This window comes from Channa argus, chromosome 22 (genome assembly GCF_033026475.1).
Source record: "Channa argus isolate prfri chromosome 22, Channa argus male v1.0, whole genome shotgun sequence".
In the NCBI taxonomy this organism is placed as follows: Eukaryota; Metazoa; Chordata; class Actinopteri; order Anabantiformes; family Channidae; genus Channa; species Channa argus.
Window position 1 is genome coordinate 555,613 of NC_090218.1, and position 12,393 is coordinate 568,005.

The 12,393-nt window shown below is 40.1% G+C and overlaps 1 protein-coding gene across 1 annotated transcript; it reads left to right on the forward strand.

The window, feature by feature from the left end:
* Positions 1 to 4: 4 nt before the first annotated feature.
* Positions 5 to 11,687, forward strand: LOC137107801 (A disintegrin and metalloproteinase with thrombospondin motifs 15-like). Its single transcript, XM_067491809.1, has 8 exons — positions 5 to 1,167; positions 5,485 to 5,617; positions 5,736 to 5,903; positions 7,580 to 7,863; positions 7,970 to 8,147; positions 8,250 to 8,422; positions 9,348 to 9,523; positions 9,678 to 11,687. Exons 1-8 carry the CDS (start codon positions 232 to 234, stop codon positions 10,468 to 10,470), a joined length of 2,841 nt encoding a protein of 946 aa, XP_067347910.1. The 5' UTR covers positions 5 to 231; the 3' UTR covers positions 10,471 to 11,687.
* Positions 11,688 to 12,393: the final 706 nt, after the last annotated feature.

Sequence of the window (12,393 nt, forward strand, 5' to 3'; positions counted from 1 at the left end):
AAAATGCATAAAGCCCTCAGAAGACAACCGTCGACTCAGCACACACAGGTGGTGGATGGGAATGGGCCATAACCAAGGAGGAGTTTGCTGTGCTGCATTGTTTCAGAATCCTGCGCGTTGGATTATGCTCTTCACCCTGATCTGTGGCTGTCACCGATCCAGCTAACCTTGCATATTCACTGGCGTTTTCTGTGTTGATCATTGCATTCTCTACTGAGTGCAAGCATAGTCATGTTTATCAGAACAACTCTTCTCCTCTACCTTGTGGTTTCACTCTCAAAACTTGTAAAATGCATGGAAAGTGAAGTTTGCTTTCCTAGTAGATTGGATAACCACAACCATGTCAGGGGGGATTTTGACAATGACGTGGATAGCAATACTGGGAACTATCGCATAAAAATACACGCTTTCCAACAGGAATTAGTGCTCGATTTGCATCAAGATTCTAATTTCATTGCGCCTTCTATTACTAACCAAAACTCCTTCTGGCTCTCCAACACCGATGTCACCACTGACTTGAGCCGGTGTTTTTACTCCGGATATGTGAATGCTGACCGCTTCTCTTACGCTGCTTTGAGCCTCTGTAAAGGTTTACAAGGTGCATTTGGCTTCCAAGGATGGGACTATTTCATCAGCCCGGTGCAAAATGACACAGAAAGCACAGAAAGTCCGCACCTCATACGGCGCAGACCCAGTAACAACCTGAAGATCAATTCAACATCTAGGTGTGCAGTGGACAGCGACGTAAGTTCCCAGGTCGTTCAATTGTTGGAGAAATACAGGCGACTAAAAGATTACAACAATGTGACTGACACGATGCTGAAGCGGATGGGAAGAGCCAAAAGGTTCGCTTCAGTCCCCAGGTACGTGGAGACACTGGTGGTGGCTGACGAGTCCATGGCGCAATTCCATGGAGATGATCTAAAACACTACCTCTTAACACTGATGTCTGTGGCAGCGAGGCTCTACAAACACCCTAGTATTCTTAACTCCATCAGCATCGTAGTTGTGAAGATCATGATTATATCCGAAGAGGACAAAGGACCCAAGGTGTCTGGGAACGCAGCGATGACGCTGCGCAACTTTTGCACGTGGCAAAAAAAGATGAACAAAAACAACGACAAGCATCCAGATTACTGGGACACAGCAATCCTTTTTACGAGACAGGTAAAATGTTTTTTTTTTTTTTTAAATGCACATACCTACCCCCCAAAAAATGCATGGGTGCAAAAAATGCACGGGTGCATTTTTTAGAATGCATTAGAACTTAAACAAAAATGCACGGGTGCATTTTTTAGAATGCATTAGAACTTAAACAAAAATGCACGGGTGCATTTTTTCCTGCAGATTTATTCTCACAAGAAGTGATAAGTCAGTAAACTAGGTAAATATATGACAAGCACTGTATGATGAAGTTTCTGTTGTGCCAGGTAATTGCTTTACTGTCAAAACACACTGTCCACCTTCGGTGAACTTGAGAGCAGGCACTCTGGCACAGTGAATATTCAGCCCACGAAATGCATCACATCTTTGACACCTAGGCTGGGTCACAAAGAAAATAACTTGAGCTGAACAGAGCAACAGTCTTGATTACTTTTCATGGTTCCTCAGAGGGTAGTTTTATAGACTTGGAACCCACCTCTCTCTGCACTCCCAAATATTTGGCAGTTGCCACAAGGTCAGAGATGAAGTCATCACTCACATTTAATGCTCAGTGTGTAGCCCTCTAAGCTGCGATGAACTGTCCGTCATGTGGAAAAGGGCCAGTATGATTCCATTTGGCATTCAATGCTTATAATATAGTTCAAAAACTAACCTAGAGGATGTGTAAATGTGTGTTCATTTACTAAGAAACATAATGTTTGCATATGATCGAGTTTGCAGTCAAAGGGTCAATTGCAAATGCAGTCTCAAAGAGTAACATGATAATGTGGTGAATTATCTTTGGCCAGTGTTACTAACATGACTCAACATTATTATCATATTAGAACTTAAACAAATGCTTGTTATAACTATAACTTTACCAAATATTATGACCGTCAGTGCCCTAAGGGATTCACTTGGAAGTGTCTTGTTTCTCTCAGCCGTTCCCATTTTCCCTCCAGCTGTGGGTTTCCCAGCTCTACCCACCCTTGCCTGCTCCTCATTAAAAAGGCCCCAAAAGGGAAAGCATGTTACCCCACCTGCTCACCCCAACTCTAAATCAAGCTTCTCCAGAGGGGCAATTCTGTACAGCTGCAGTCAGTCTGCACAGTTGCATATTTACAATACATTTTTCACTTTGTCATACACTTCCTCTCTCATTCATCCTTTATTTACAGTATGCTCTTCCTGTTTATGTCATGACATCTCAAAGATGGGCTATATTTTCCATGAACATATTCCACATCTTAAACCTAGGGTGTTACCAAGGTTTGCGATATAAGATCCACATACAGACTTGATGTAATAAACTCTGTAGCCAGTATAAGTGACCCCATTCAACTGTACTGGTCCTGCCAACAGACAGTGAGTCATGTGGCTGTAATTTGCTATTTAAAACAGAATCAGGGTGTCAAAGGATTCAGTCGCCGTTTAAGTTAACATCATATTGGAATTCATTAGGATAAGTTGTTTGATTAGAGATTCAACAAAATATATTTTGTACCTCATTTCAGAAGGAGCCGTATTTACCAGGACTGGTCAAAGAAGTAAAATGCCTTGTTAGTGGCCTTTTTTCTAATATGTGGAAATAAATTCTTTCCGGTGGAATGGATTGCATAAACTGTACAGAAAAAACTGATTGGGCATAAATGGGTAAACATTGTCACAGTTTAAGTGAGCAGAGCAGAATTTAGATGTAGATGTTTAAGTTGTGCTATAAAGTCCTCATTTTTTACCAACCTTTCAAACCAAGCTTCTGTTTACATACAACAGTGGAAACCTCAAGCACATAGACAATGGACAATGATGATCCAGCTTTATTTTCAAACCTAATAGTGAGCAGATCATGTAAGAGTTAAAGCTAGTCATGGGCATGGTATTGTCATATCCAAAACATTCACCACTAAGAGCTCCTGTGTAAAAGTGCTATGTCTTGTTTGATCATATCTGACTGATATATTTTTCCAATCTTTGTGGGATTCAGGTCTTTCACTTGCATCCAGAAAAACTCACCCCTTCCAGACCAAGGTAGTTAGGAAATATTTACACTTTGGCTCCAAAATGAGTCAGTGGTATTGTTTTGGTTTACCATAGCTTTCAGCAAGCATTTAAGGCACGTCCATTGTCTGTTGTTTACCAGCCCACAGTGTAATTTGTAGGTTTTATGAAGACCAACTCAGAGGCAGCTGCGGTTGTCTTTAAACTCCATAGCCACCACGACTGTTGTGTAAAGAATGTTGCAAGATTGCTCATTTCATTAAGTTACAAACAAAGCAAATTTTATGTGAACAGTCAGTCGCCAATTGATTAAATCCAACTATAAATCTGACAAATTCCCATGAGAGACTTGAGTGCTGGTACTTAAACTCACAGCTTGTTTATCATTACTTACTATATAATGGGTTAAGAAAGAAAAGAATACTGCCACATATGCCTGGATCTCATAAAGCCTGTATCAGACATTATTTTCCACTCATCACACAGTAGTTATTTTTTAAAAATTGCAGAAGCACACAAAATAAAAATGCAAAGATAGATGACAGATGTAGGAAGTAGGTCACAGCAAAGAACAAACTCGTTGACACTGCTATTTCTTCCCCCCTTTTTGTTTTGCAACTTTTAATTTTTTGCTCATAAATGGCCAAATGTTCAGATATCGTCTGCACACATGAGCACATCTGGACTAGATTTGCACTGGCCAACAATTCTGGTCTTGTGGTTTATGCTAGGAATGATTTGTCATAGCACTCACGGTCTTCAGTTGTCATCAAGGTGAATTTGTACGTTCAGTGCAGCAGATGATTCTAGAGGCTGTGTGATATCTAACCAGCATCATGTTTTATCTGACAGCCACTGGATTTCTGTGTTTTGGAGCTAAAGAGGAACAGTGCAGTTTAGGGACCAGGCAAATGGGCTGTTCTTTGTAGAAGTAAGTGCCAAAGTTGTCCTGTGATTAGGAGTGTCAGCTCCAAATGAATACTCAGAAAGATTGTGTGTTAAGACCTTGAGATGGAGAAATAGGTCATCTGGAAACTCTGCTCTGGCATGGAAATGTTATGGTTGGGGAAGTTACATTACCTCATCGAAGAAGGTGTGCTCTAAACAATGCTGCCCACTAAAACACTTAAAAAAGCGGGTGGTTGAAAGCTTTGCTTAACATTATCAGGTCATTTTCAGATCCCTAGGTAACAAATATTGTACTAAAGACAACTTAAAAGCCCTGAAAATGTATTTTACTAATTCGCTACAGGCGGTGGTTTTTGCCAAAGTTAAAACAGACTCACAGTGGAAGGTAGCGTGATGGCAGAGGGGTGGGCACTGCCACCTAACTGCTGGTTCTAATCCATCCTGATGGGGGCTTTTCTGTACATGTGCTAGCATTCCTGCAGGTACTCCACTTTTCCTCCACAGTCAATTTGGTTAACTAGTCTGTCTAAATTAGCCTTAGGTATAAATGTGAATGTGAACGGTTGTCTTCTCTCCAGCACTTTGACTAACTATAACCAGTTTAGATAATGTATGGATGTATATTTCTCTTTTCTTACCTCGCTGCTTTGCTTCTTTGCTTCTTCTATTAGTTTAAAGTTGCCAGGGTTTAGTTAAAAAAAAGCTAAGGTCAAATACTTCTTAGCAACAATGGGGGTTTAGGATGAATTAAAATCAGACGTTACTGATGAGTTAGTAATGTTTTTTATTAATCAAACATGATCAAACCCCACCTATGCAGTCCTGGTAAGAAGATTAAGTTTTAAATTCTAAGATGTTCAAGTTTTTTATGTTGTTTTAAAATTAACATTTTAATGGATTTTTTTACTTTTGTCCAGATTATTAAATGTAACTTAAACATATTTAACATTACAAGCAATATTTTTAATCTAATTAAAAGATAAGTACATTTTTTTGCAACTTGCGGCTCATTATTTTAGATTTGGCAAATGTTTGTTATTAGTTTTAATTAAATTTTACTCAAGTTATTTTCTGAAGTCTGGGTATGACGTGACATCACCAAAAAGAAGTCACGGAGGGCAAGAGCATTAGACAGCTTTCCAACAAGCCCAACTACCTGCCAAATGTCTAAGGGTTAGAGACAACGAAAGCCAATGTTAAAAATAGTCCATTTCCCTAGTTGTAGTTTTTCACACAGACTTTACTTGTGTGACATAGTATTATAGACATCTCCCTCTCTGTAAAATCTAAATCGAAATAAAGTGCTTTTTTTGACTCAGTTTATAACAAACTGGTCTTCTTTGAGTGCCATGCTGTTCTGATACTACTTACTACCATACTACTTTTTCTTTGACCAGTTCATATGCATTTGTGTACATTTTGCTTTTTTTTCAGGATCTGTGTGGAGCCTCCACTTGTGACACTCTTGGCATGGCAGATGTTGGCACCATGTGTGATCCCAAGAGGAGCTGCTCTGTAATCGAAGACGATGGCCTACCTTCAGCCTTCACCACTGCTCATGAGCTTGGTAAGCTCCATCACTCAGTACATATCATCACTGTAATGTTTCCAGCAGTTTGAATGCATGTACACAATCATGGTTAAAAGTCGATTCTGGACAGAGACACCTTGTTCTCTCTCTAAAGGTCATGTGTTCAACATGCCACATGACAATGTGAAGGCCTGTGAGGACGTGTTCGGGAAATTGCAGGACAACCACATGATGTCTCCAACGCTTATTCAGATCAACCGCACCAGCCCTTGGTCTCCCTGCAGTGCTGCCATCATCACTGAATTTCTAGACAGTGGACATGGTGAGTTAATGCACCAGACCCCTGTGTTTGACTGCACAGGGCGTTATATTGTGTTTGAAGGCATGTGGAGCCAAATTTAAGACAGACACATTAAACAGACACATTAAAACTCCCAAATCCCCGTTCATTATTATTCATTATTAGAATTTGACTTCGTTGCTGGTTTGAAGATTAACAGCATATTTTAATTTCAAAGTTCATCTATGCTTCAAATGTGACATTTTCCTGTACTGCCATGTCTTGTAGTACCATACTCATAGAAAGAACTAGCAAAAGGCATGAAGACACAGATTGTTTTCCAGGCCAGACCAGAAGACTTGTCCTTCAAGCAATGCTAAACTTATTTTAAAACTATCCCTGCGTCTATCCCAAATTAGAAGGTTTGTTTTAGGGAGAGTCCCCACAGCGGTTTGGACCATGAAGCATATCAACCCAGTGCTTCCCATGTAACTTTACTAAAAATGGTAATTCTTTCTTTTCATTTTAGATATGTTCTGAGAACAAAAGGGGACAAACAGGTCGTAAGGAAGATACACCAAGATTAACTTGACAGGGAGTGATTTCTTTCTCACAGTGTCATATCTTGGGTTCTCTTGGCCATCTGTCATAAATTCTGACTTCAAAAAGCAGCAGAGAGAAAAAACATGTTGCCACATGTCTGAGGCAGTTTTATGTTTCACAAAGTCCTGCAACCTGTTCGTTTATCCACACTCACTCAATACAAGCTATTTATTCTATGACTGCTCTTTAGAGAGAGTGGGAAGAAAGAAGTAATGTACAGCTTTTTCAGTGTAAAGTGATTTGTTGATGTACTGTCCGTCAATCACATTTTCTCTGCAAAAGTTGTGGTGAAACATGAGCCAACTAATTTGCCACCACTTCTTATTATGTATTGTGAGTTCACATCCATGTGCAAGGCATAGCAAATAGTTCAAAGGAAGTGAATTTAGATTGGCCCAGTGAAAATGACTTTTGAATGTATACATTCCTCATAGGGATGAGAAGCTCTAAATGTTCTTGCGGGACATTGATCTTTTATGTTTCCAAACACCTCCCTGTCAAAGGCTTTTTATTAGCTGGATCCTGGAAATGTTTCTGTGGACCATTTATGGTAAAAGGAGGCCATGTATTTGAATCTTGCGCCACTTGCTAGCTTTAAGTGATTTTGATAAAGAAAAGCTTTGATTTGAAGCACAAATCCTAAAGTTTCCAATTATTCTAGTTTACCTAACAAGTGTGGGAGCAAAAATGAAAGGAGGAGCTTGTATGAGTTTTAGGATGGGCTCTTTGTGTGGTTTTGTGTGGGTTGCTCGTGCTTGTTAGTGTGTGGTATATGTGGCATACATTGCATACACTGCATCAAGCTTTACATTTACTTCAAAGACGCGAAATCACAATCTGGGCAATGGCTGCTTACTGCCCCTAACCCACAATCCCACCCAGGAACAACCTTTTTGATTAAAAAAACAATGGAAATATTGAGGCCTAACAAGAGAATACATTGTTTTTTTATGATTTTGTGAATATATTTCTGGTGAAATGCAGGATTTTTTTTTTTAATAAAAGGATACTTTTAAAATTGTTTACTAAAATGTGCTTACAGCTGTTAAAAAGTAGCAACAGAACTGGAGATGACAAAACTGATTTCTTAACTGTGTTGAATCTTTGCCTTCTAGGAGAATGTTTGCTCGACCAGCCTCAGAAACCTCTGGTCCTACCGGATGTGCTGGCAGGATCATCCTATAGCTTGGACCGTCAGTGTGAGCTTGCATTTGGCAAAGGCTCCAAGCCCTGTCCCTTTATGCAACCGCCATGTGGTCGCCTGTGGTGCACAGGAAAGTCCAATGGCCATTTAGTGTGTATGACTCGCCACTTCCCCTGGGCAGATGGCACCCAGTGTGGGGACGGACAGGTCTGTGATCGAGGTATCTGTTCTGAAAAACAGATCCAAAATGTGAAGGTAAGTCTCATACACTGACTGTGTTATTGACGTAAACATATACAATACTTTAACTGTACCAAACTTACAGTACCTAACTTGGGAATGTGTTTTATACCTTCTCCAGGTGGACGGCCGCTGGGGTAAATGGGGCATGTTTGGTTCCTGCTCACGCACGTGTGGGGGTGGTGTCCAACTGTCTAAAAGAGAGTGTAACAACCCAGTTCCATCAAACGGGGGTAAATACTGCCAAGGTGTTCGGGTCAAATACCGCTCCTGCAGCCTAAACCCCTGCTCTGAAACAGGTACTGTTCCTTAAAGCAAAAAACTGTGCCAAATGACACTTTTCTTCCTAGAGCATCCCCGCCTCTCATCTTCTCCATCCTCCTTCCTTTCCCTTTCTTTAGTTAAGACTTATCGTGAAGAGCAGTGTGAGATCAGTGGCCGCAGTTTCAACAGTAACCGTATTGCCCCCTCTGTGGTCTGGGTACCCAAATACTCTGGAGTGTCCCCCAGTGACAGATGTAAACTCATCTGCAGGGCTAATGGAACCGGCTACTTCTATGTCCTTGCACCCAAGGTAAATTACTTCACCTCAAGTGTACTCTGCTTTGCCTGAACTGATATAGATAATTATAAGATAATTGAATTAGGACTAAGGTTATATTTTAAGATATAAGGCAGTAATAACAAAGGGTCCATGTGGGAGAATGTGAACATGTATATAAGGCAGCTGCCCAAAGGCTGAAAGTAGTGGAAGGAATGAAGGAGAGGAGGGATACCATTTATATCTTTCAGATAGTGGAGTGTAGGGTGAGCCTTAGCAGCAGTGAGACAAAGTTCACACTTTACTCCATCATGAGGAGGAGTAGATAAACGTGCTCAGGGGGACCCGTGTCTCTGCTCACACAGCTGGATGTTATAACTACAAAGTCCTGGCAAAACAACTTTACAGTGTTTTCTGTGTAAGCACTTTTTGTGTGCAGGGTAATTTAAAACTTGAGCTGGAGGTTGGTTGATGTCAGCTTTAAGGGTTTGTACATCTTAAGAGGAAAAAATGTCTGTGTCAGGGTGCTACAACCACATTAAGTGAACTTATAAGTCACATATTAAAAGACTAGCCATGAGTCATAGCTGGTTAGTAGCCGATTGCTTTGCATCATTGGGTCCATATGGGAGAATTTGAACATGTATATACGTTTATTATTTATGTACGTTTGTGAAAGAGTGTAAGAGAAGGTTATTTTGCTAGTTTATTAATGTAGAAAACATATTACTGTCAAAAAACAAAGAAATAGTTGCAGTTAATGTTTATGGGCAATGAAATGAATTTCTACTTGAGTATTTAAACAGCTTCAAACTAAGAAAAAAGCAAACTCAGTGGCACTGTTACATGTACATTAGATGGTAAAGTCCTGTTTTTCAGAACCACATGGTTTAGCTGATCTGTTGTGTTTGCTCCCTCTGACATTAAGCTAACAATAAAGTGGGTTTGTGCACTCCAGGTTGTTGATGGGACTCCGTGTTCCCCAGACTCTACTGGCGTGTGTGTCCAAGGAAAGTGCATTAAGGCTGGCTGTGATGGAAAAATTGGCTCAACCAAAAAGTTTGATAAGTGTGGAATTTGCGGAGGTGATAACAACGGTTGCAAGAAGGTGTCGGGACTCTTCACAAAGCCTATGTAAGTAAAGCCGACCAAGTCATAGTATAGCTTATAGGAAGTGATAGATTATTACTTATGGCATTATTTTAAACATTATTTCAACATGATAGAATTATTAACTTCCTTCCACTATTACAACCTCCCATTGACTTTAATATGTTTTGGCATGTAGGCATGGATACAACTTTGTGGTCATGTTGCCAGTGGGTGCAGTTAATATAGACATCCGTCAGCGAGGCTACAAAGGAATGATGAGTGATGACAACTATTTGGCAGTGAAGAATAGCAAGGGTCATTACTTGCTCAATGGGGACTACATTGTGTCTGCTGGGGAAAGGGACATCATTGTAAAGAACAGCCTGCTTCGCTATAGTGGCACATCTGGCCTCTCTGAGACCCTGCAGGCTGTGAAGCCCTTGGGAGAAGCCCTGACCGTGGAGGTGCTGTGTGCAGGCAAGATGACGCCTCCACGAATTCGCTACTCCTTCTATCTTGCCCGTCAGATTAAGGAGGACAAGACCGTGAAAAAGGAAGGGCGTTTGAATTCCCAAAACAGTGTACTGTCAGAGGATAGTGTTAACGAGAAAGGAGGAGACACCCTGAAAACATCTTACAGCAAGGAGGATCCAGCTCTTGGGAAATGGATATCTGCAAACTGGGATGAATGTTCAGTGACCTGTGGCAGTGGAATTCAGCGGAGGATGGTGCAGTGTCTAAGACCAGATGGGAAGCCAGGATTGGACTGCAGTTCTTCCCAAAGACCCCCAGCCATCAGGGTTTGTGGAGACCCGTGCCCTGAGTGGTATATCGGGCAGTGGTCAGCTTGTTCCAGAACCTGTGGTAAGGGTTTCAAGAGAAGACCATTGTACTGCAAAACCCAAACTGGACATCTGCTCTCAAGGGACCAATGCACTGGCTTGCGTAAGCCACAGGAGCTGGACTTCTGTAGTCTAAGACCTTGCTAGGGAATAATACTTATAAACAACAATACTTTGTAATGTTTTAAATGGAGTGAAACAAAACCACCTGCAACTATTACAGACACTTTGTGTATGTCAGGTGCAGATTTTTCTGCCTGCATTGTACTGCTTTGAAGAATGATGGGAATATTGGAACGATAGGGACGAAGGACTGCAGGATGAATGCCGGAAGACATAGTATTTTCTTCATAAGATGTTATGCAGGTCTAACTCTGATGGCAATGGTTTACTAGTTGAGTCTGGAACCCATTTTATATCCTAACATTCTATCTGTACAGGATTTTGCACATTATTCCCTAAAGCATGATAGTTGTCCAAAAAACATCTTTCATTGATTTTTTTAAAAAGCAAGAAAATAGAAACAAGAACTTCACCTGCTGTTAAGGTGCATGGAACAGGAAAAGCTAAATGAAAAGTTCAAACTTCCAGGAACACACAAATTTAAACAATAAACAACTTTATTAGAAGTTGCCCACTGTTTTAAGTACATAGCAAAAACTATTTGGGAGCAATTTAAATCTTCTTTAAAAACATTTAAAATATTATTTGAAAACATTTAAATAGCAGAGGACATTTAAATAGCTACTTAAAAATTCCTCGCTATTTTGTCCACGAGCCAAAATGCATTGGCCTAATGATAAGCTTTTTCAACAATCGGTGTTGCTGGAAGTTACATCTTTTTAAAAAGCAAAAAACCCAGGACCGACATGTAGAACTTTCTACCAACAAGACAAAAATGTAATGTGCCTGGGCTAAATGACACATGTGACCTTGTAGGCTCGTTTTAACATACACTACTTTGTTACTGCTGCTGGATCCAATTTTGCAATCCAAAACCATATAGAGCATCCTTTTAAATCTGTTGGTTATAAAGTGGAGGTGAGATCTCTACAGTAACTGTATAATTTTATCATGTTTTACACCTACACCTCACTTACAGTCATGGTGCTGAGATTGAAGTACAATGTGAAGTCACACTGTCTAGCTTTCATTAAATCAGACTAAGCCACACAGGGCATAAAACACTGACCGGTGGTTTGTTCATGTGGCTGCTAGGTCAGTGATTTTATCAGGCTGGACCTAAATTGCACTGTATCGTGTTAGCCTGATATCCTACACATACACAAACTCACAAGTAGCACACACACACACACACACACACACACACACACACACACACACACACACACACACACACAGTGTGATCAGTACTGTGTTGAACATGTTGGATTCATGCTGCAGTCATATAACCACAACAACTGTCTTCTTAGTTCATAGTGTACAGCCAATCATGATTGGCTATTAAATCATGCCTGTTTGACACGGTGATAATTTATTATCAATGAAATAAGCAGAAAGTAGGAACAACTGTTTGTTTTTTTCTGGAACTCTTTGTTCATGGCCCCACTGCCTGAGACAAGCTGTTCATTCAACACACTTGATAAAACCTTGTAATCCATTATATTATTGTTTTGTTTGTTAAAGGGGCCACATTGTCCAGTCCTATATCCAACTACAGGATGGATTCTGTGTTAGTTGGATTACTATTTTTATCAGCTTTTGCAATTTGTACAGCAAAAGAAGACCTACATCGGCTGTACTGTATACTATGTATACATTTATTAAAGAATTATTGTAAATACTTTCTATTTTTTTTTTACACAGGTATTTGTAATTTCTTTTGACTTAAGTGTATTTATTCCAAAAATAAAGCAATTCATGAACAGTTATAACTGAAGTTGTTGTCAAAAGCTTTCTGCATAACCTTTCATTCATTGGGTGAGGCCATTGTTGTTTTAACGGCTATTTTACCATCTGACCATGGGATTTAATGTGATCTCTCAGCTTACACTGGCACATTTGCAGTGATGTTAATAAATGCTGATTGTCCTTGAAAAATAAATCCAC